We start from the raw sequence: 21,610 nt of genomic DNA, 5'->3' as shown, positions 1-21,610 counted from the left end.
ACAGACTGGCCCCTGCGTGAATGCAGGCCCTGGGCCAAGAGACATGCTGGTCCTTCCCTAGAAGAGGATCCCAGGGCCTTGTTTCCTTTCCCATGAAGTGAGATGTGGAGAGCGGTTCCTGAGCATGAAGCATGTGCCAGGAAAGGGCATCCCTGAGAGTGCGCCTCGCTCATCGGTGAGTGGTGGGCCGCCTGCCCAGGGCCCCCTCGGCAGCCCATTCTGCCTGCAGTGCTGGGTGACTCAGTGCACTGGTGAAAGGATCATCTGTGATTTGCACCAAGGCCGGGGGCTTCTCCAGGGGTGTCAGGGCCTTCACATCCATCACACAGATGTGGACATCTGGCTTCAAGAAATGAGCTGTTCTTCTTTCCAAGAGCACCCGCTTGGGGGTGGGCGGTGGGGAGGAGGAGAAGGTTCCTAAAAATAATTCCTATCTGACTCATTTTGCTTAGAATGTGACACGGCTGTCTGCCAGGTGGGGGTTTGCCTGTCCCATTTTCTTATCTATCTTTAGCAGGGACTTAATGAGGGCAATTTCCTTGCTGGGATATAAAGACAAACCTCGGGCAATGGGCGGGTGATCCGTCTCGCTGTCCCCTGGGCTCCCGGTGACAGGATGACAGTGATGGTCACTGCGGGGCCTGAATAGTCTGGAGGGCTTCAGTCAGCGATGGTGTCACCCCACGATGGGGCAAATGAGGCAGCGGTCCCCTCAGTGAAACCTAAGCCAGGTGACAGCTAGCACAGGAAGGCCTCCCCCCTTCTCCTCCCCCAGCTTTACCCCCACTGCATGTACAAGATGAATCACATGGGCCTGAAATCCCATCACTCACAACATAGTCCTTTACCCCAAGGATCTCTCTACCCTTTTAAAGAGCAAGCACAGTTAATTCTTATTATTCATAGTACTTATGTTCTATAAAGCCCTGCAAATACTGAATTAGGGAATACTGAACCGTTGCTCCCAAGGGAAATACAGGGTTAGGTTTCTGCAAGCCTCTTGTCACATTTTCTCTGACTGACCAATATATAACCTCCTTTTAAGTGTGTTCCTGCTTAAAGACACCACATTTAATATATAATGTTGATTCATTAGTGGTGAACTCTTCATTAACAGCAATACATCTATCATGAAAAAATATGTATCATGACCATATATAATGCATGCCTGAATTATGCTTATCTAAGACACACATTTTCTCCATAAAGCACATCACAGACTTCCTGCACTCAGGAACACTAGACAGTACGTCAGGTCTATGCTTGGGGGCATTTTAAACAGCAAATTCACCAAAAAAAGTAGACAACTGTTAAAAACAAGGCACTAAATAGATCGTGAAAGGGACTTGTTTGCAGTGTGAGAGCTGAAACAAGAAAGTAAAGCATCTGCTTTTTGATCTCAGCTGGACTGTGCATGTCAGGCAATTCAAATTTTTTGCCACTGTGAATGTCCATGAGTGATCTTGAAAGCACAGTATTGATTTTGGGGTTACAAATAAATTTTAGCAAGTTGGTGAATTTTGCAAATATGGAATCCCCAAATAATGAAGATTGGGTGTACCTCCAAAAGGGCTAATTGAACAGCTCAGATGAATGAGCTGATGGATAGATCCAAGGCTCCGAATGAGGTTAATTCCTCATCAGTTTCTGGTTGGCAAGATCTGGGCCTCAGTCATCTTCATAGGATGAAGGACTCCATGACTGACAGAATGATCTAAGGTGCTAAGGGGAACAGCAAGCTCCAGAGAGCAGCTACGACTTAGAGAAAGGGGTTTAAGGAGGCAAGGGCACCCCCAGGGTGCTTGTCCACGGACCAAGAGGTGAAAAGCAGGAGGGCTCAGGTGCATTCTAGAATGGAATGAGGGGTCGCCCAGAACCACTGCTGACCATCAAAGCATGGGGCAGAGTTGTCAGAGTGTGTCAAGGAGTGGGCTTGAGTGTTAATGACAATTCTAACCTTATATTTTTGTATTTAGAGTGAGAAGGAGAGAAGCATGAGCATGCAGATGGAGTGGGTGATGTAAAATTAAGGGAGCAGCTGAAAGAAAGGTTAGCCTTCTGCTGGAGCACAGAATTGGACCAGGAAAGGCAGACCCTGCTAGAGCATCTGTATGATTCCAAGGGCCCAGGGGGAAGTCGTGGGAGAGAGATGGGCACTCTGAGTTCTTGTCTTCTTGCCCAAGAGATGGAGCAACATTGCTCAGGAAAAGAGGACTCTTCACCGAGATCATAAATGACCCCTGCCCATGTCTGAGAACTCTTGGAGAACAAAGTGCTAGAGACTGTAGCCATGTGTATATAGTTTCAATTTTCAAATATCAGAAAAATACAGACATCATCTCTTCCAAAGAGATCCCCAACAGATGATTTGGAAGAAAAGATGCAACCACTAGTAGCTAGCAGAGATTCACACAGACCAAGTTATGGCCAGGCCAAATCTGTATCCTTTTGTGAATGGATTACTAGCCGGATACATTTGGGGAACCCTGCAAGCATCACGATTCAGGGAGTGTTGCCAGGGCCCTGCCACCTCCTGGGAGTGCTATCCTGGGACCTGCCTTGTTCATTAAAATTTTTTTGTAAAAATTGAGGTATAATTCACATACCACAGAATTCTCCCTTTTAAATGATATAATTCAGGATTTTTGGTATATCACAAAGTTGCATCCCATCATCACTAACTCTAGTTGCCCAGTTTGTTTTCTTCAGTGACCTAGATGATGTCACAGGGGGCTTGCATAATCAGATCTGATGGCTGACGCTAACTTTATCCCTAGGGAAAGAGCCTGGCACCCAGGGAGGGTTTGGGCACATGCTGGCAGAGGAAGGGAGAGAGGGCCAAGATTCTTAATCGGTTCTGCAATTATAGGACAGCAAGCCATAGTCACAGTTAATCATAGGACAGATGCAGCAAGAGCTGCTGGAGGCTCTGCTCATCTTGTATCGTCCTGGATGTGGTCTGACTGCGTCACCTGGGGACCCAGGGAGGAGGTGGCCCTCGCAGATGTGGGGACAGCTCATTCTCCTTCCTCCTGTACAGTAAAGCCATCTGACACTAGCCGGGGATGACCATGGCATTTTCTTCTTCCTTTCAAATCTGCTTTGCACATGGAGTTAATTAATCATTCTGAGACCTCACTTAATGAGATAAATTAATTTGGAGAAGGGCTCTCCTGTCTCCCCAGCTGCGCAGGCATCATGCAATGGCTGGATAATGCCTCCGTTAGCTGCCTCACTCTTAACTGCTCAGAGGCTGGGCTCTGGAGCCTGCAGGGTCTACTGAGACTTCCAACACTGGGCCGAGGTCCTCGGGAGCTGGGAGCTCTGGCATCCCCTTCTAGTAGTCAGTGGGAGTCATGGCTGCAGGGAGCTCGGCCCATCTGGCTCTGCCTCTAGGTAGGCTGGTGGGGCGGCTTCTGGAGAGGTGGGAATCCTGGCTCCTGCACCTGTTTAGCTGGGGCTTTCAGGCTCCTCCCATCTCCCTTCCCAAACCTCCCGGGCTCTTGCAGCTAGCTCAGGGCCCACCTCCTGCAGGAAACTTTCCTCAGTCACTCCTGCTGGCTCCTCTCCCTGAACACTTGGGTACGCACAGACACACACCAGGTTCCGGTGGCTTCTGGAGCCAGAGAGCATTGGGCAAGCCACACCTCAGGCCCTTGAGGGCAGGGGCCACATCTGGCACTTCTCTGGTGTTCTCTCAAGCCCAGACTACAGAGCAGAGGGCTGCTCCATCAGTCCGAGTTGGAGAGTTAAACAGTGCTTCACAGCGGTGACTGCTGGGATGGCTGCTCAGGTCCCCTTCAGGAATGACGCGTCACCCCCCAGCTGCAGGATGTACTGTGGCAGACAGCTGTCAGCCTGGACAGGTACTGCCCTGGGAGCAAAGAGCTGCCGGCCCGAGGCTGTGGCAGCCACATCCAATGACCAGGAGGCAGGAAGGCCTGCCCCTCCACTCTGTCTTGGGGGAACTCTAAAGAGTCACCCCAACTTCAGAACTCCCTTTAGGGACAGAAGTCCCCACACAGACTGCGCTGCAGCTCCCCTTCCCCTTGGCCCAGTCCCACTCCCTGCCTTCCTGTCTACAGGTGTTGATCCCAGGGCACCCTGTCTGCTAATCACCCTCCCAGAGTTGGCACTCCAGGGAACATACACTCTGACGTTTGTTCACTGCTCAGTTTGATCATTTCTTCAAATGGAATAGGGAAGGGGAATGAGTAGAGAAAATCCCCCTTTGCCTCCGAGAGACAGATACTGGCAGTGGCATCAGCGGCGTGGCCAGGACTCTCCTCTCACGAGCCCACGCCTCTGCCCTGCAGCCTGTGGAGAGGTAGCTTGGGTGGGAGACAAACCTCAGCAGGCCCCCCATCCAGTCAGCAGGTCTCTAATCTCTAACTTGCGGGGAGATGGTGCCCGGAGGCACGTTGCTCTCTGAGGAATGCATGAAATACTCATCTAGTACATTCATTATCATGAAATGCATAATTTTGTCTGAAGTCAGCAAACATCTCTGATGAGTTTCCCAAAATAAACAAGTGGTTACCAGTTGTCCAAGTGCTGCGTACATTTTTCAGGAGAAAGCCTATGCACAGCTCATGATCTTAACCTTTTTCTGCAAAATGAGGAAAAGGCGTCCACACGTCAGTTTTAATCACGGAGTCCCTGGAAGCAGCCCACGGAATGTGGGAGCAGAGCCTGCAGACAGCTGCTCTGGGGGAGTCTCCTTCGCTGGCTCACAAGAAAACCCAGGGAGGTCAGATCATGGGATGCCAGCTCACCCTTGCTGCACGTGTCCCATCTTACAGTGCTTCCCGAGCACCTCAGACTCCCCTCTGATCTGAAGAGTGGGCTGGCAAGAAGACCATTTCCAGGGGTCTTACAAGGATTAACTCCTTTCAGCCTTCCCATGAGTAGGTCCATTTTACAGAAGAGGAAGTAGAGTTTTTAAAATATGTAGCAGTTTGCCCAGACCGCAGAGTTAGCAATCGGAGGAGTGGGGTTCATGTCCAGTGCCTAATTCCAGGGCATGTGCCCCAGACTTCGAAATCTTGAAAAGAAAAGCAGTAAGAGCGTACCCAAACCCTCAGTTCCAGCTGGAGCTCTGATGTAAGGCAGAATGCCTGCTTCAGGCTGCAGAGCATCACAGAATCCCAGGTCCAGCCACCCGCTCGTGCTGTGTGGAGTTTGAAGCTATTGGACACCTGGCTGATAGAAGGCCACAGACCCTGGCAGGCATTCCATGGAGAGCCACAGAGACAAGGGAGGATAGAGCAGGACATTACCCTTCATGGGACATTGCAGCCACACCCCAGTTAGGCACTCGCCAGCTCCCTGCTTTTGGCCTTTTTTCGGCCAAAGGTCCACCTGAGATTGTGGTGTCAAAAGGGCCCAAGATCTGTATCCAGTAGAGGCGAGTTCAGCTCTGCCACTTCTTACCTGAACAATCTTGGGTACTGTTCCTGTCTCAGCTGTCCGTCTTTTAAATGGGGAAATACTACCTGCTCTCCCCACAGCAGAGGGTGTGATCAGAGGCATGACGCAGATGTGTACCCCATGACCACCAAACCTGATTCTGGCTGCCTCCCTCTCTGCCCCCTGTTGTTCCTAGAGTGCAAGGCCCTTCCAGTGTGCTGGAAGCCCCCACATACATGGAAAGTTACTCTGCTGTACAAAAGTATTATCAAGGTCAAATATAAAGGTTTGGGACATAGTAAGGCTCCTACTTAATCTATAACCAGCTGGGAAGGTCAGAGTAGACCTGGTAATATTCTGCAGCTGTTCCTCAAATGTCAGTCACATGCTCCCCCAAGGACTCAGGAGGCCCCCATGTGTTAGCTTCTGCTTCCAGACAATGAGGTCCTTAAACTACCTGGCTGCCTGCTCTTCTCCTGAAAGCCGGACTCCGTGATGGCTGAGTGATGGACTGTACGGGGTTCTGGACTGTGAGCAAAGGTGCAGCGGCCCAGCCAGCACACAGCACTTGCCCAGGGTGCCTCTGCTGCCCTGAATGCAGAGTCTGAGCCCCTGATGGTCAAGACGTTTGCTCCCTGAGTCCGTTCTTGGTGTGGCTGGGCACTCTCTCCTCCCATTTCAGGTGACTTCCTCTGGCTTGGGTCCCTGTGATGTGGGGGCAGCTGCCCCTCCCCTCTCCGCCTAAAGCCCTCAGGAGTTTATCGGCATGAACATTCTTTCCTTGAACCTCCTCTTCCCTGGCCCTAGTCCGTTCGCCTCTCCTCACAGGACATACTTTCCATCCCTTTAATCATCTTTATTGCTGGGCTTTGGACCTTGTCCCAGGTCCACATCCTTTTGCGAGGTGTGCTGACCTAACCCGGGCATTTGTTAACATGAGTGCAGCTTGGCGGAAGTCAGCTTCCCAAAGTGTGCGTGTCATGCTCTTCCTACACTCCTGGGCTGTGCCTCTGCTTTCCGGAGGCCTGCCACTGTCCAAGGGATCCCTGCTGAGTGAGGTGACATGGACTGCACGTGGAGGTGGGGCTGACCTGAATGCCAAGTAGTAGCCTGACATGGGCTGGGCCTGGGAAGCGGGTCATCTGGAAGCCTGGGGACTCCCCACACCTCCAGACACACACTCAGAACCACAGGACAGAGGAGGAGGGATGCCAAGCCTCTGCCCACTCGATTCCTCCCCAGACCCTATGAATCCCATGCCCCTTTAGCAGGGTGCTCCCTACTTCTTCTCTCCACCAGAAACCAGGAATTAGCCCCTTAATGGCTGCACAGCACAGAGGCAGCACACGGTGCAATAACCACTCTGGTCAAGCCTGGAGTACTGCTTGGTCCGACTCTCCTCAACCAGTTTCTGCCTCTGATGCTGCTGCATGACGTGCCCAGTGGTTTTGATTTCTAAGCCTTCCTCCCAGCTAGCTGTACATTCACAGTCATCTGGGACTGTTTCAGACCCACTGAACCCACCAGCTGATGAGACGTTCCGGGTGCCAGTCTTCCATCCACCCCAAGCTGTGGCCACCACCCAATACTCCTTGTTCAGAGCCCATGTGTGGAGGGAAGAATCAGGGACCCTGGTCAGCCACAGCCCTTTCCGAGTAAGGGATGTTGGCTGGGCTTTTTCTTGGCTCTCTGAAAACATTCTCTGTTCATTAAGGATAAAACCACAAGCCATCACCTTTACCTAAGAGGAAATTATGGGGGAAAACACCTTATGTTAATTCCTCAGGGAGGAGCCTCTCCCTCCCTCCCTTCCTCCTTTCCTTTCTCTCTCTTTCCTTTTTTTATATTTCCATCCAGAAATAATGCATGCATACTTAAGCAAAAAATATAACCTAACTTCCCTTCAGCATGAATGACCACATTCTACAAACATTTTTCTGCACCTGGAGTTTTCCATTTGAAATACACCTTCAAGACCTTTCCACAGAAGAAAAGCTTCAAGGCAACAAAGGCACACCCTCCCAGGACGCTGGCCTCTGCTGCTTGTTCCTGTCCAGAACCACCTCATAGCACTTTTTCTGCCCCCCTGGCTGCCACCCAGCTCCCTGAGGTCCCGGGAGACCCTGGTTTCTGTCTTCCTTTCTGTGAGCTCCTCCAAGCCTCCCAGGGCAGCAGCACATGCAGTTGCTGATCTGTGTGTCGCCTGTCACAGCAGAGCTGAGCACAGGCCAGGGACAACTCCCAGTGACTGCAGAGGAGGAAAGACACCCTTGGAATCACGAGCTCCAGAGCCTCCTAGGGGCCATGTCTCAAAACGCACGTCGTCTGGGTCTAGTCCCTCGAGGATGGCTATTGGCACTGTAAGGTCGGTGGAATGAACATTTCTCCTCCTGCAAAACCTGGACCCTGCCCAGGACTCCTCAGGGGATCCACTGCCTGGGCCAGCCAGGAGACGTGTAGCCCCCACTGCCCCACCGGTAACCACTTCATCTCACAGGCATCAGCTGGTGACTGGGAAAAGCAAAACACTGGCCAGAACTGATGGAGCTGCAGACGTTCAACCGGAGAAAAAAACCCAGAGCTGGATGGAGTCTCTCCTACCTTCGATCATTCCTCCTCCTGCGGAACAGCTTCTTCGTGTGCGCGATCTCCACTTCATGGGGCATTGGATGGTAGCCCTGCATGGTGGAGGAGGAACAGGGGGTCATTAGTTACTTCCTAAAGACAGCAAGGTACTTCTGGGACTGAAGTAACAATGGCAATGTCTGTGACAAAAAGAAATGGAGAATTTGGAAAGACCAGGCCCCAACTGCCAAACCTAGACTGAAAAATGGAAAATATTAGACTTAATGGACTAGAAATGATGAATCTGTCAGGTAACGATGCTAGAATTACAGAATAGTAGGGACACACGTAGATGTGTCCCTATTATATCCAGTCACTCAAATTACAGTTGAGGACACTCAGGTCCAGAGAGGTGGATGAACTGGGTCAAAGACCATAGAGAATTAAGGGCAGAGCTGGGACCAGATCCCAGATTCACTGGCTGATGACTGAAGACAAGTTACATTTCTAACATCAGGTTTCCTAACACAATGGGAATGTTACTGTCTTCTCTGAGCTGTTGGGAGATCAAGGAGATGCAGTTCCCTTGCAAAGCCTGAGCCTCATGCAGAGGGAACATGCTAGGCAGGACATGTGCTTCCCCCTCCTAGTCCAGAACGCTGCATGCAATTTTTCCCGGAGATCCTCATTTCTCATACTCATGGGGATAATTTAGGAATGCTTATAATTTCCCTAAATTATAGCTAAATGCCTTTTAAAACTTTAAACTGGGGAAAATTCTAAGGATGGGCTTTTGTATATGTGCTATGACAGCAACTATTTATACCTTTATATCAAGGTTGGAGACCCTCTACTGACCATGCAGGGCTGATTCTGCAAATGCCAGGCCCCAGTAGAGTTATCCACAGAAGCTGGGTGGATGGCCAGCCCTGTTCTAACCATCGCCCTCCTCCCAGCAGAAAAGTGTATTCTGGTGGGACACAGGGGAGGGTGTGTTTTGGTGGGACGGCAATGCCATGCCATTATGGGCAGCCTGGGATGGGTAGGGGACAAGGGTACCTAGGACTGGAGGTCTGGGGGGGCGGTGGTCTAGCCTGGGCACAGGCCCTGACACACAGTACACAGCACAGGTGTGACCCCCATGCTAAGCACAGGATCTAGAGCATGCACACGTGGAGGGAGAGTGACAGAGCCCAGGGTGCTGCAGAGTCCACTTAGCCCAAGCCCCCACTTTACAGACAGGGAGATTGAGGACCAGAGGGCTTGTGGAATGATTTAGAGACAGGCAGTTACTCCATGGTGAGGTCACCTGATGCTGTGTGGATTTGTGCTCCAGGGTGGAGGGCCCCACTGGCTGCCTTTCATGGCCTGGTCCCCAGCCAAGTGGACGTCAGGGTGGACGCTGGCAACCCTGGCAGCCTCAGGGAGCTTCCAGGGGTTGGGAGGTCAGGGATCGGGAGCACAACAGGCCCAGGAGGACCCAGGGAGTTGGCACTACAGACGGTTGGCCTAGACTCCTGTTGAGTCCAGGGACGGTATGACACATTTTGAAATTTACTTTTAATAGTTGTCCCTCTGTCCCACCTGTGTCTTGCCTTCCACAATCTGGCCAAGAGGCATGAATGAATTCCGGGCTCCAGGCAGCCACAATGGGCCTCTAAGGCCTTCGGATGTGCTTTGTTTAATGGTTTTCTCAAAGGATATTATTTGCTTTCTTTAATACAAAACACAAACAAGGAAAAACACCAAGTCTTCCCCTCTCATTTCCCCTCTCCCACCCTGATCCAGCTCCAGGCTGGCTCCTTCCCTCCCTCCTGGCCTCAGGTCATTGCAGGAACATGCTGGGTGTGCCCCACATAGACAATGGAAGGAAGCTGAGGCTCCCTCTTAAGCTGGTGGCCTGCCTAGGACCTCAGCTCTGAGGCTGGGCAGAGAGAGCTGTCCACAACACTCAGGCTTCCACAAGTCCAGAAGGTGCCAGCCTCCCCTGTCTGGGCCTCAAAGAGTCCTGGGCCCTGACCTGTGCATCCTGGCCTCCTTCCCTGACACGCTGGCCATGTCATCTTCCCCATCTCCAGCAGAGGTGGTTTTCAGGGAAGGCGCATGGGGAGCTCAGGTGAGGGAAGGCAGAGGGACTGAGCGGAGAGCCTGGTGCCCAGGTGGTACACGGAGGAAGGATGGGGAAATTCTGCCTCCTGTGTCTCTGGCCTGAGGCTGACACACCCCAGTACAAGGCCAGAAATGAGCTGAACAAGTGACAAAGGTGACAGAATGAAACCTGCGTCTTCCCTGAAAACCACCCCTGCTGGCCTCTCTCTGCCAAGACTGGGAGCTCCACGAGGGTCGGGCCCAGAGCTGGCTTGTTGGTCCTGGCACACTCAGCCCTGAGCAGAGGGCCAGGGTCATAGGGAAGATGACATTGATGGTGACAGTGATGACACTAGAGGTACTTTCTGAGCTTTACTGCACGTTAGGCTCCTTCCTCAGAAACAATTCAGGCCAGGGCTGAGAGGCCTTGCCCCACTGACAAGGCCACCTGGAGCCCTAGCCTACTGGCATCTTGGTGAATAAACAGAGGTACTTCCCTGGGGCACTTACACAGGAGCTCCTGCATAAAACGGGGTGCACTATATTTATAAAGCTTCACTGGGGGACCTGCTTCAATCAGTCACCTTATTCCTCAAACTCAAGATGGTGGTTGGTCCCGAGTGACACACACAGCTTGGGACGCTGCTCACATTCCCCATGTAACAAGGGCATCTAGGTGCCATCAGAGGCAAACATGAGGCCGACAGAAGAGGGAGAACATCTCTGCCATCAGACTAGCTGCCAGTCCAGATGCGCAGAGATCCTTTAGTCACTGGAGAGAGTAAGACTTGTCCCTGAAGGTTCACAGAGGCATCATCTGTAATAGCCCAACATGGAAACAACCTGAATGTCCATTGACAGATAACCAGGTAAACAGAATGTGTTATAGCCACACCATGGAATAGTACATAGTCAGAGAAAGGAATGTTTTGATCCACACTACAACAGGGATGAACCTTGAAAACATGATGCTCAGGGAAAGAAGCCAGTCGTCAATGACCACACACTGTATGATTCCACTTATTTGAAATGTCCAGAATAGGCAAATATGCAGAGACGGGAAGTAGATTCGTGGTGGCCAGAAGCTGAGGAGAAGGGGCCTGGGTAGTGACTGCTCATGGGGACTGTATTTCTTCTTAGGGTTATGAGAATATTCTGGAATTAGACAGTGGTGAGAGTTGCACCTTGAGAATATACTAAGACCATCTAATTGTACACTTTAAGAGGGTGAATTTTATGGTATGTAAATTACATCTCAATTTGAAAAGGTGGAAAAAAATATGTGGTGGCAGTATATTCCAGGTAGAGGGAATAGCAAATGCTAAAAAAAAGATCTAGCCACAGTGAAAAATGTCCCTCTCTTACTCAATTTCTCTGTAGGAAGCAGCTCTCCTACAACATGGTCCATAAGACAGGACTGGTAAGGGGGGCATGTCCGAGACAAGAGGCATCCAGTGACCAGAGCGACCAATAAGGAACCTAGAAAGGAGCATGAACTGGTTATGTCCAGGCCTGGCCAGGGTAGATGGTGCTCCGGCTTTAAACCAGAGATCCCTCTGCTTTTCAGATAGGCAATATCCCTCTGGTGGAGAAAGGGAAATTAATCAGGTGTCAGAATTGTCTGAATAATTTAAAAGCACATATCGGCCTTTGCTCTAGTTCTTTACTCAACAAAGCATTTCACTCCACACTTTGAAAGAGCCCCATGTGGGTCCAGGAAATGTCAGTCCAGGTGTGAGTTCCCCCTAAAAACAAACACCAGCCTTCTGGTTTACCAGCTGCTTTGGGCGCTCTTCAGTCTTGACTCAAGTGTGCATCTGTAGCATGCTCTGGGTGTCCTAGGCCCTGCCTGCTCTTCCTGCACTCTCTGCATGAGAACCCTTCTCCCTTAAGCTCCAAGACCTGGTCACTTTTGCTAACTAAATCGACCTGGGAGACAAGTAGATTATATAAACCAAGCTTCTCCGGGGAAGGAGGGAAGATAATACTCCTCTGTGTACAGGGCTGGCAGAATACACGTGAAACACCGCCCCCCACCCACCCCCACAACACACACACACCTTGGAGGTCAGTGCTGCTGTAAGATGCAGAGCTGTGTGGAAGCACATTACTGATCTGGCTGTAGAAACACGTTATATAAAACCTGCCCATTCCCAGGCAGGCTGAGGTTGAGATCTCACAACCTGAGGGGGAATTTCCGAAGGATTAAAGGCAGGACCTGCAGAGCTGTTGGTCCCAGGCTGGAAGTGCAGGGGCCTCGCCCTGAGATCGCAGCTACAAACAAGCAAACCTTGGGTTGGGGGTGAGGAAGGGCACACTGAACCGGAGCAATGTGCCCGAAGGCTCCAAGATCCCCGACTCTGGGGCAGTCGATGCACTTCCCCTGGGCCCAGGCTCCCCTCCCCACCCCATCCTAAAATCTACCCACCCTTCCATCCACCTATCCTATGAATATTGTTCTTTTAGGCACTGCAGATTCAGTAGCGAAAATGAAATAAGCAATGTTCTTATTTTTATAGCGTACATGTTCTAGTGAAAGGGGAGAGACTATAAACACATAAGCAGGTAATATAACAAATGATGAAAAATGCTCTATAGCACAACAAGGCAGGGCCAGGGGATGAGGGTGGCAGGGATTGGGGTGGGGGTGTCAGGGAAGACTTCTGCTACTTGACATCCATCCATCTACCCAGCCATCCACCCATCTATCCACTCTTGCTTCTTCCTCATTCAACCAGTGCTAAAGGCCTACTATGTGTATCAGATGGAGAAGCCCAGAATGAAGAGGCCCAGGCATAGCTGTTGGAGCTCAGGGCAACATGAACGAATTAGCTGATGTGTGCTGTGTGCCCCAGAAGTTGAACAGATGCCTCTGGCAGCCCAGAGGAAGGAATGAGGGCCCTGCCTGGGAGAAGGGTGAGGGAAGGCTTTGCTCGGGGGGTGGTACCTGAGCTGAGTCCTAAGGGGTTTGACTGGGGCACAAGAGAGAAGAAGAAGGTATGTTACAACCTCAACCTGCTGCCCAGTGATGCTGGCTCAGGGGCAGGGTGTGTAGAGATGTGCTTGGCTCTGTGGGCACAGATGGAAGCACCAGGGTATCTGAGGGCCATGGCTGGAGCTCCGGACCACAGAGTCTGGCTTGGTGACATCTGTACAGCTCTCTTTGCCCGCTGCCATGGGTAGGATCATGTGCCTCAAGAAGATTAGTTGGAGTCCTAACCTGGACCTGTGAATGGATCTTATTTGGAAATCAGGTCTTAGCAGAGGTGATCAAGTTGAGATGAGGTTTTGCTAGATTAGTGTGGGCCCTAAATACAATGACTGGTATCCTTTTATAAGAAGGAAATCTGGACACAGAGAGACGCAGGAGCAAAGGCCAGGTGAGGACGGGGGTGGTGTTTGGGCTGATGCAGCTTCAAGCCAAGGAATGCCAAGGCCTGGTGGCAGCCACCAGCAACGGGAAGAGGCAGAGAAAGCCCCAGAGCCCTCAGAAGGAGCACGGACGGCCCTGCTGACTCCTTGATTTCACACTTCAAGCCATTGGAATTAGGAGACAGTAAATGTCTATTGTTCAAGCCACCCAGTTAGTGGCACTTTGTTATGAAGAGCTGGAAAACTGATACACTCCTGGCTCTTCCCCCGGGACCCTGCACGGCAGTCCCAGCTGTGTGTCCACGGCACAAAGTCCTCCCCCAGCCACTGCTCCATGTTGCCAGCTTGCTCCTCTCATGGCAGTGGGATGTGGGGTGGTCCTGAGGCCATCTGATTCTCTCTGGCAAGGGAGGGCTACCCACGCTGTGCCTATACTGCTGCACAGCCTTCAGGGCCATGACCCATAGGGCTGCTCCATAGAGGGGTGCCAGGCAGTGCCAGAGACTTTCAGTCTGGACAGGTCTTCTAGACCCCCAGCAAACCAGCAGCTCAGGATGTGTCCACCTTCACAGTGCTTCTGGTCTATTTGAGAAGAGATCTGAATTCCTAGGGTGCCTGCAAGGTCCACTCACCTCCTGGTTAGCCCCATGGAGGGGCCGGGTGGACGGGAGGGGGCAGGAAAGGCAACCTGAGCTCAGGAGACCATATGCACTTCATGGAACTCCATGTCCACTTCCCCCCCAAGAGTTTCCTGGTATTCCTGTGACCTTTAACCTAAGATCACTAATTCTGGACCTGGACCTGACATATCATCCAGGCCATGGAATCTCACAAGTCTGTTGTCTTTCTATCTTTCACATGCCAGCTCTTTGCGGAAGGATAGAGAACTGTACAATTCAGCTTTCCCTGCTGTGTGAAGGATGCCCCCAGACTGCAGGAGACCTGGGCACCAGCGCTAACCATGCAGCCTTCAGGGGGAGGCATGGAGCCGTGAAATGCCAGAGTTGGGTCCTGGCCCAGGGAAGACAGTGCAGGAGGTTGCAAGGGGGGGGCATCACCCTCACCAGGATCTTGGCCAGGTAAGCCCTGCGGCCCCAGCCCTGCTCTCTCCAGTGACACACCTGTCTGCCCCCATTATGCCCAGGTACCTACTCTCATCCTGGCCTCTTGGAAACCATGGTCCCTCTCCTCTTCTTCACAAGCTTGCATATTGGTCCCACTAGGCTCCTGTCACTCCCAAGAGTGCTATTAAATACGTGGAAATTATTCCTTCTCTTCATAAAATTCCAGATGACCAGAGTTGAGGCCCCCACAAATAGTCTGGCACAGAAGAACTGGATATTGGTTCTGTCATGCTCATTGGAACCCCAGGGAGCTGGAGCCCCACAGAGGCAGGGCAGACCCATGGGCAAAGCCAACTCAGACGCCCTGGAATCCCCTCACCACGCTTGGCAACTCAGAGGGCCATGAAAACACCAAGTACAGCTCCTCTGACACTGAGCTTGTCTCATTAGCAGGGCCTTTCTCCTGCTGGGGGTCATATTTTGTCATAGCTTCTAAGAAGCTACGCTACCAAGACCTCACTCCACGTGGGCAGGATGTGTGGGTCACGTCCAAGCTGAAATAAACAGTTAATGTTTCTAAATTCCTGGAATCACTAGGCTGCATGGCTATTCAGAGAAGCTGATATGTTTCAGAAAAAAAGGTGAGGGGCAGGCAGGCTGGCCCATTTTTAATTTACGGTTTTCAAAATTTTCTTTTAATTTATTTTTTAAAATCAGCACAGACCCTTTAGAAACAATACCTTAGCGGGAGTGCCAATACCTTAGCGGGAGTGCCAATACCTTAGCGGGAGTGCCAATACCTTAGCGGGAGTGCCAATACCTTAGCGGGAGTGCCAATATAAAACCAGATAGAAGTAGACAGGGATGCGACCCAGAGGCTGCTCTGAGTCATCGGCATCCACTGCCACATCCCTCCAGCCCCCAGTCTCACCCTGGAGTGTGACTCTGAATTCCACTTACTCTGAGAAGCTCTGCTCTAGATACTGTAGGGATGCTGGCTCCACAATGACTGGGCCTTTTTCTACAAGAGCAGTTAAATTAGGCTCTCTGACCAGGTTTTAGTGGAGTCTCTGCGCTCCTGAACTGCACAGGAATATTTGCCTGGGGCAGTCTTTGGGGTGAGAGCCCAGGGCGTTCACCACACATCAGGGGGTCTGTCCCCATGCACTACCGCAGTTACAGAGGCTAGCTTGCTGGCCTGTGTGAACTGTCCGTGGATGCCCTAAGCCGATAAAAGCTGCCCCCTCCTTTTCCCTTTAAGTCGGGCTCCTCACTACAACAGTCCAGAGAATTTTGACTGGTGAACTGCACACACCCTTTAGGCCACCTGGGTCCCAGCTGTGGCCAAACCCGGGCAGTTATCTCTTCCAGCCCTCTTCTCCTTCTCATGGAAAATGAGGATAAAAATGTTTGCCCTTCTTAGCTCCTTTGTCAAGACTCTCTAAGCCTTCCTTTTATTTCATGAGCCAATAATCTCCCTTTTCACCTTTGAAAATTTTTGAGGTGGGTTTCTGTCACTTGCAACTAAAAAAGCCCTCAATAATTCAGCACAATACAACCATAGGTGGTGCTGTGGTTGTCTCATTACATCCGTGAAGTGGTGGAGGGCAGACACGACCCTCCCTGCCCCATTGGTAGCCACATCAGGAAGAACCCTGTGGGCAATGTCAAGTACAAAGGACATTTATTTACTAGATAGCTTCTGAATGAACAGAAAAAATTAGATGAGAACACTGATGCAAAGGGCAGGGACTAAGGACCAACAGGAAAATGTTAGAATTTTTTTCTACATTGTAGTGTGTGTATATGTGTGTGTGTGTGTGTGTGTGTGTGTGTGTACGTGTGTGTAGTGGGGAGGGGAAGGGTTTTGGATGAATGACTATGACTCTCCATGTCACAGACAAGAGACTCAGGGCCTTATCCAGATGACAAATCCAGGACTAAGAGTCCAGAGGCATTCTGGGATGCACAGAGGTGTCCCTGCTGCTCACAGACACAGGGACAACCCCTCATGGGAATGGAAGTAGGGTAAAGAGCTGCTCCCCTGGCCCCTACCCCCCACCCCGAAGGAGGGACATGCACTGAGGGTCCTGGGAGCACTGCTGAACTCAGAGGGGTAACACCTTCATTGTGCTGCCAGCCAGAGGCAGGACGATGTGCAAGAAATGCGGGAGGTACAAGTGGCCCAGGGAGATGGCAGTCTGTTCTGCAGCCTCTGGAAAAATTGCCTGGGCGATAAAGATGCATATGGCCTCAACTCTGGTCCCTAACAGAGATAAGACCCAAATCCTCAAAATCTCCACAAAGCAAGTTCAAGAGAAGACAGTGCGATCCTCATGCTCTGGGAATCCTTCCCCTCTCACACTTTAGGTCTCCCAGAGGAGTCCACACGCCACTGGGGAGAACAGATACCCAGATACTCAGAGGCAAGTCACGTGGGGAGACATCCACGGTGCAAGGAACGCCCGGAGGAAGGGATCCTTGAGGCTGCTCCCTGCATCTCCAGAAGGCTCTCAAGTCACAGAAGCAGCAGAAGAAAAGCAATGGCCCCGTGCAAATTACCAGGAGACGTGCTTTAACAGCTTTGCTCTTGCTTCTCCCGAATGTACACTGGGGCGGCTCCTTATACAAACTGTCAAGAGTTGGGATTCAGTAAGTTTAAGGACCTCTGTGGGCCATGGGGAGGAGCGATCTCCGGCCCCAAACCCCCTCTACCAGTGGTGCGGAGATCTCCACTGGCTCCGCCACGCAGGGGATTGCCTCCAAGGACCCCCATGAATGAATGGGTTCATCACTGTCCCACCCACTGCTCTGGCAGGCCAGAGCTGGCTGGTCAGGGACGTGGGGGGATGGACAGGAAGGCCATGACAAAGGAGCACCCAAGAGCAGCAGGGCCCGGGCCCCAGTGCATACAGAGCCGGCCTCAGGGTCTTGATACAAGGCAGATTCGGGCTGCCCACCCGGAAAGGGGAGTCAGCTGGTTTCGTTTAAATGCTACCCCCTGCCACCTACTGTGGGAGCCTGGATAGATACCTACCTTACTGATGCTTCTATGTTCACCTCTAAAATAGTAATAATAAGGAATTCATTGAAATAGCAATAATAATAAAGAACCCTCTTCCAGAGGGTTGTCTTGAGAATTAAATGAGATTTGACATGTAAGGTGCCTTGCTCAGGCCTGGCACAGGGTAGACATCACAGGTGATTTTCCCAACATGGCCACCCTACCCTCATCCTCTGCACCTCTACCTCCCCTTTCTTCATTTGGGGCAGGCTGTGATATCACCCCTGCACCTGAGCCCCTGTGCTAGGAAAGCCCTCTGCCTGCAGATTTCTGCATTTCCATCCGTGTCCCTCATGAGCCTGCAGGGAACCTGCAGCCCAAACCCCCAGAAATACCACCCTAGAATGGGGCCACTTGTGACCACCAGCCAGTCCCTTCCTGAGCTCCCTGGCTATGTCCAGAACATTCTCAGGGGACAGAAGTGCAGCTTGCTGAAGACTCAGCCTCCTCTGCACAGACATTCAACTCCCACCCAAACCGAAGAGACAAGGTGGCTGAAACATTTTGTCAGACCAGCCTGGCCAGGTCATCGGGCACCAGGCAGCTCACAGGGTGTCTAAGAAGGAGCAAGGAGGGAGAAGACTCCTCATGTTAAGCATAACCTTGGCAAAGGCTAGGAGACTCTGGGGTGTCTTCAGGGTCCTACCTCCCCTGTCAGGGCCCTTAGTTTGACCTCCAAAATAGCATCTTACATGTTGCAGATGTTCAATGAGAATCTTGCACTTGACTGATGACACTGACAGTTGGAGAAGAGGTGAAGGGGATGAGCATGTGTAGGAGACGGCTTGGACACATGGGAAAACCTGTCCTGTACACTCCTTGGCTGTTTATAACAGATTCTACTGGCTCCCTCGGAGGCCGCCTCAGAGCAGCCAGCAGATAAAGAAGGAGGAGATGGCGCAGTGAGGAGGTGTCCTTGAGCTCGGTCCCATGTGGATGAGCTGGCCCAACAATGGGGGGAAGCCAGCCTGCAAAGCCTTTCCTTCCCCTCCAGTCCTGCCTGATAAATACACCCCCTTCCACCGAGTGAGCAATTCCATTTTCTTGGAAGGTATTCAAAAAGTCTCCTTACCAAAGAAGGAACTAAGGCATGTCTGCAAGGATTGTGAGCTATGATAATGATAGTAACAGTGTCTACCACTTTTGAGTTTTGTATGTATTAGCTAATTCAACCCTTGCAACAACCCTGAGAGGAAGATACTATTATTATCCATTCTACAGGACAGGAAAAGGAGAATCAAACAGATTTGATTGATTAACTGGCAGACCTAAAGAGATGCAGTGAGCAGGCGGCGGAGCTGGGACATTAACTCAGAGGCTCAGGATGGAACCATGACACAATGCCCATAAGAGCAGCAGATCTGAGACCCAGTGCCAACCGCAGCAAGCACCGATAAAGAAGTCAGTGGGGTTCTATTTCTCAGGCACAAGACCCCCAGGCTCCATCACAATGGATTTTTGCACAGAGATGCCACATAGCAGGTACTCAACAAGCATTTGTTGATGGAATGAGAAAATGAATGAATGAATGATGAACAGTTCTCAACAAGCCATGAGAAGGGTTAGCCCCTCACGCTTTTCCCCAGATTTGCTCTGTAGACAACTGCAGTGTTGCAAGCATAAATTCACAGGGCTGCTGGGTGTACCTTGTTTCTTCTCCCTCTCTTCTTCCCAATTAAGTCATGAATAGCCATGCCGCCAAGCTAAATATTAATATGACCAATGTCATGCAAAAATAATGGACCTCCTTGACAAATACGGTATCAAAAATTAAAAGGTATAGGGACCATGGTCTCATGGAGCATTCCAGTTAGGAAGAAAGATAGGATATCAGAGGGTAGTGATGAGTTCCTAAAAAGCTGCTTGCCTGAAAAAAGGTTTCTGTATGCAATTGCGTTTTAACTGCACTAGGAAATTATAAATCCTGTTGCAAACATCTTTGGTGAAAGAAATAAGTGCTTCCAACTTATTAATTTTTTAAGTGAACACTTTAAGGGCACAGTGGTACCTTCCTCTGACTACAGGAAATGTACCATTTCAGAAATTCAATTACTTGTTCCGTTCCCAGAAAGCAGGGCTGACCTTTTGTCGTGTGGATGGAGCCATTAAGGATTCCCTGCCACATTAAAGAGTCTTTATGGGTTGTCTTAAATTGGGCAGCCATTGGTTGAGGCAGGCTCGCTAGGCACTGGCAGCTCTGACAACCTAGCTGGTGTCTACTTCCCCCCTTGCTTCTAGAGCAGACAGAGATCTGACCTACTTTCAGGGGCATGGTGGTGGCTCAAGAAGGAAGGGAGGGGAACACAAGAGCCTGGAAAGAGGACTGACCGACGCCCCCTGGCTGTCCTCCTGCCCTGGTCAAACACAGCCCCCATCGTCGCCCTCCTTCCATCTCCAGAGCCTCTGCCTCTGGCAGCCCCTCCCTCACTCCATCCTCCCTGGGCAGGAAAGGAGTCCGTTCCTACCCCGGTCTGTCCAAGTTCTTAAATCCAACAGGTTTTCAGGCGGGGCCTCCCAGCCCTCCCACCTGACAGGCCATAGTGAGGACAGTGACATCTGTCTGGCAAACTAGGGCAACCCAAAGAAATTGCTTGGGGTCACAGAGTGGCAGCCTGCAGCATGGGCCACCCCAGATCTGCCACCCTGAGGCTGAGTGAGGGGAGCCATATCTTGTCCCAAATGCATTAATTCTCAAACATCTAGAGGGATAGTCTGCTCTGCTTTCAGAACAACTGAAAGATTATGAAGAGTCCCAGAAGTGGTTTAAAAATTCCGAGCATGTGTGTTGATGCATAAACCGCAGCTGGGAAGAATATGCAGGGTCAACTCTCTAGAGCAGCGTTGGCAAACCTTTTCTATGAAGAGCCAGATAGTAAATATTTTAGGCTTTGCAAGCCATATGGTCTCTGTCACAACGACTCAACTCTCTCATTGTATAGCAAAAGCAGACATAAGAGCATGGCTGTGTTCCAATAAAACTTTATTTATAAAAACTGGTGGGGTCCCAGATTTGGCCCATAGGCCTTCATTTGCTGGCCCCTGCCCTAGAGAAATTGTTGGGAGGTCAAGTGCATTTTGCAGCAGTTTATTTTCCCTCTGGGCCTTCTCCCACTGCGTGGTAATTTCTTGGGTTTGATAGGTGCCCTGGGTCCTCACATTCTCTCCCCTACTGCTATGTGAACTTGCTTCAGGAAAGGACCTAACAAGCTCAATCCCCTGAGATGAGGATAAATGGGTTATTTATTTCAATCAATAAAAATCTAAAGTTGGTGGCTCTCAGCCCTGGCTACTCACTGATAACCCCTGGGGTGCTTTAAGACATCCTGATGGCCAGGTCATTCTCCAGAGGCTCTGATGCTAGTGGTCTGGGGTGCAGCCTGGGGAAGTGGGGATTTTAGAAGCTTTCCAGGTGATTCTAAAGGGTGGTCAAGTTGAGCACCACCGCTTCAGATCAAAAGGGAAATCAAAAAAAATTAGTGACAGTGTGTTTGGAGTAAGTGAGCCAGAGAGATAAAGTCCGTCTTTTCGCCTCAGGGAAGGGATGGGCAGGAGACAGGTCCAGAGCCCTTGAAACCATGCTACACAGGGAGTCCCCCTCAGCCGAGGCCAGCACTGTAGATTTCACCATGCTCTGCAAGATCTGAGGTGCCACTTTTGTTCCCCTTGACATCTAGCACGGTTCTCTACTAGTTCTCAGAGCTCTATTCACACTGGTTGAGTTATCAAAAAAGCACCCGATGGCTTAATAGTCAATCATCAGTCAATCAATCAATCATCCACAAATAAAAATAAAAGGATCCTACCATAGAAGGGATTGTAGTTCTATGCAGGGAGACAAGGTAAGCACAGTGGAATATATAAAAGGTGTAGCCGTATTCACGCTAATAAGGCAGTGGTTTCCACACTTCACTGCACCCTGCAATCACCTGGGGAGATTTAAAAAATCCCAGTGCCTGGGTTATACCCATGCCAATAAAATCAGAATGTCTGAGGGTGGAAGACTGGCATGGGTCTGTTTTAAAATCTTCAGGTGATTCCATTGTGAAGC

General features: G+C 50.8%; 1 protein-coding gene across 10 annotated transcripts in view; it reads right to left on the bottom strand.

Moving 5' to 3' along the window:
* Positions 1-21,610, bottom strand: part of CTIF (cap binding complex dependent translation initiation factor) — a 290,169-nt gene that overhangs the window by 126,060 nt on the left and 142,499 nt on the right. For all 10 annotated transcript variants that reach the window (XM_073213026.1, XM_073213035.1, XM_073213031.1 and 7 more), the window contains one exon: positions 8,011-8,087. In XM_073213026.1, coding sequence (XP_073069127.1) covers positions 8,011-8,087 — 77 coding nt within the window. The remainder of the gene's footprint in view (positions 1-8,010; positions 8,088-21,610) is intronic.

This window comes from Manis javanica, chromosome 9 (assembly GCF_040802235.1).
Source record: "Manis javanica isolate MJ-LG chromosome 9, MJ_LKY, whole genome shotgun sequence".
Taxonomy (NCBI): domain Eukaryota; kingdom Metazoa; phylum Chordata; class Mammalia; order Pholidota; family Manidae; genus Manis; species Manis javanica.
Note: the sequence above shows the minus strand (reverse complement) of the source record. Positions and strands in the feature narration are given on the sequence as shown.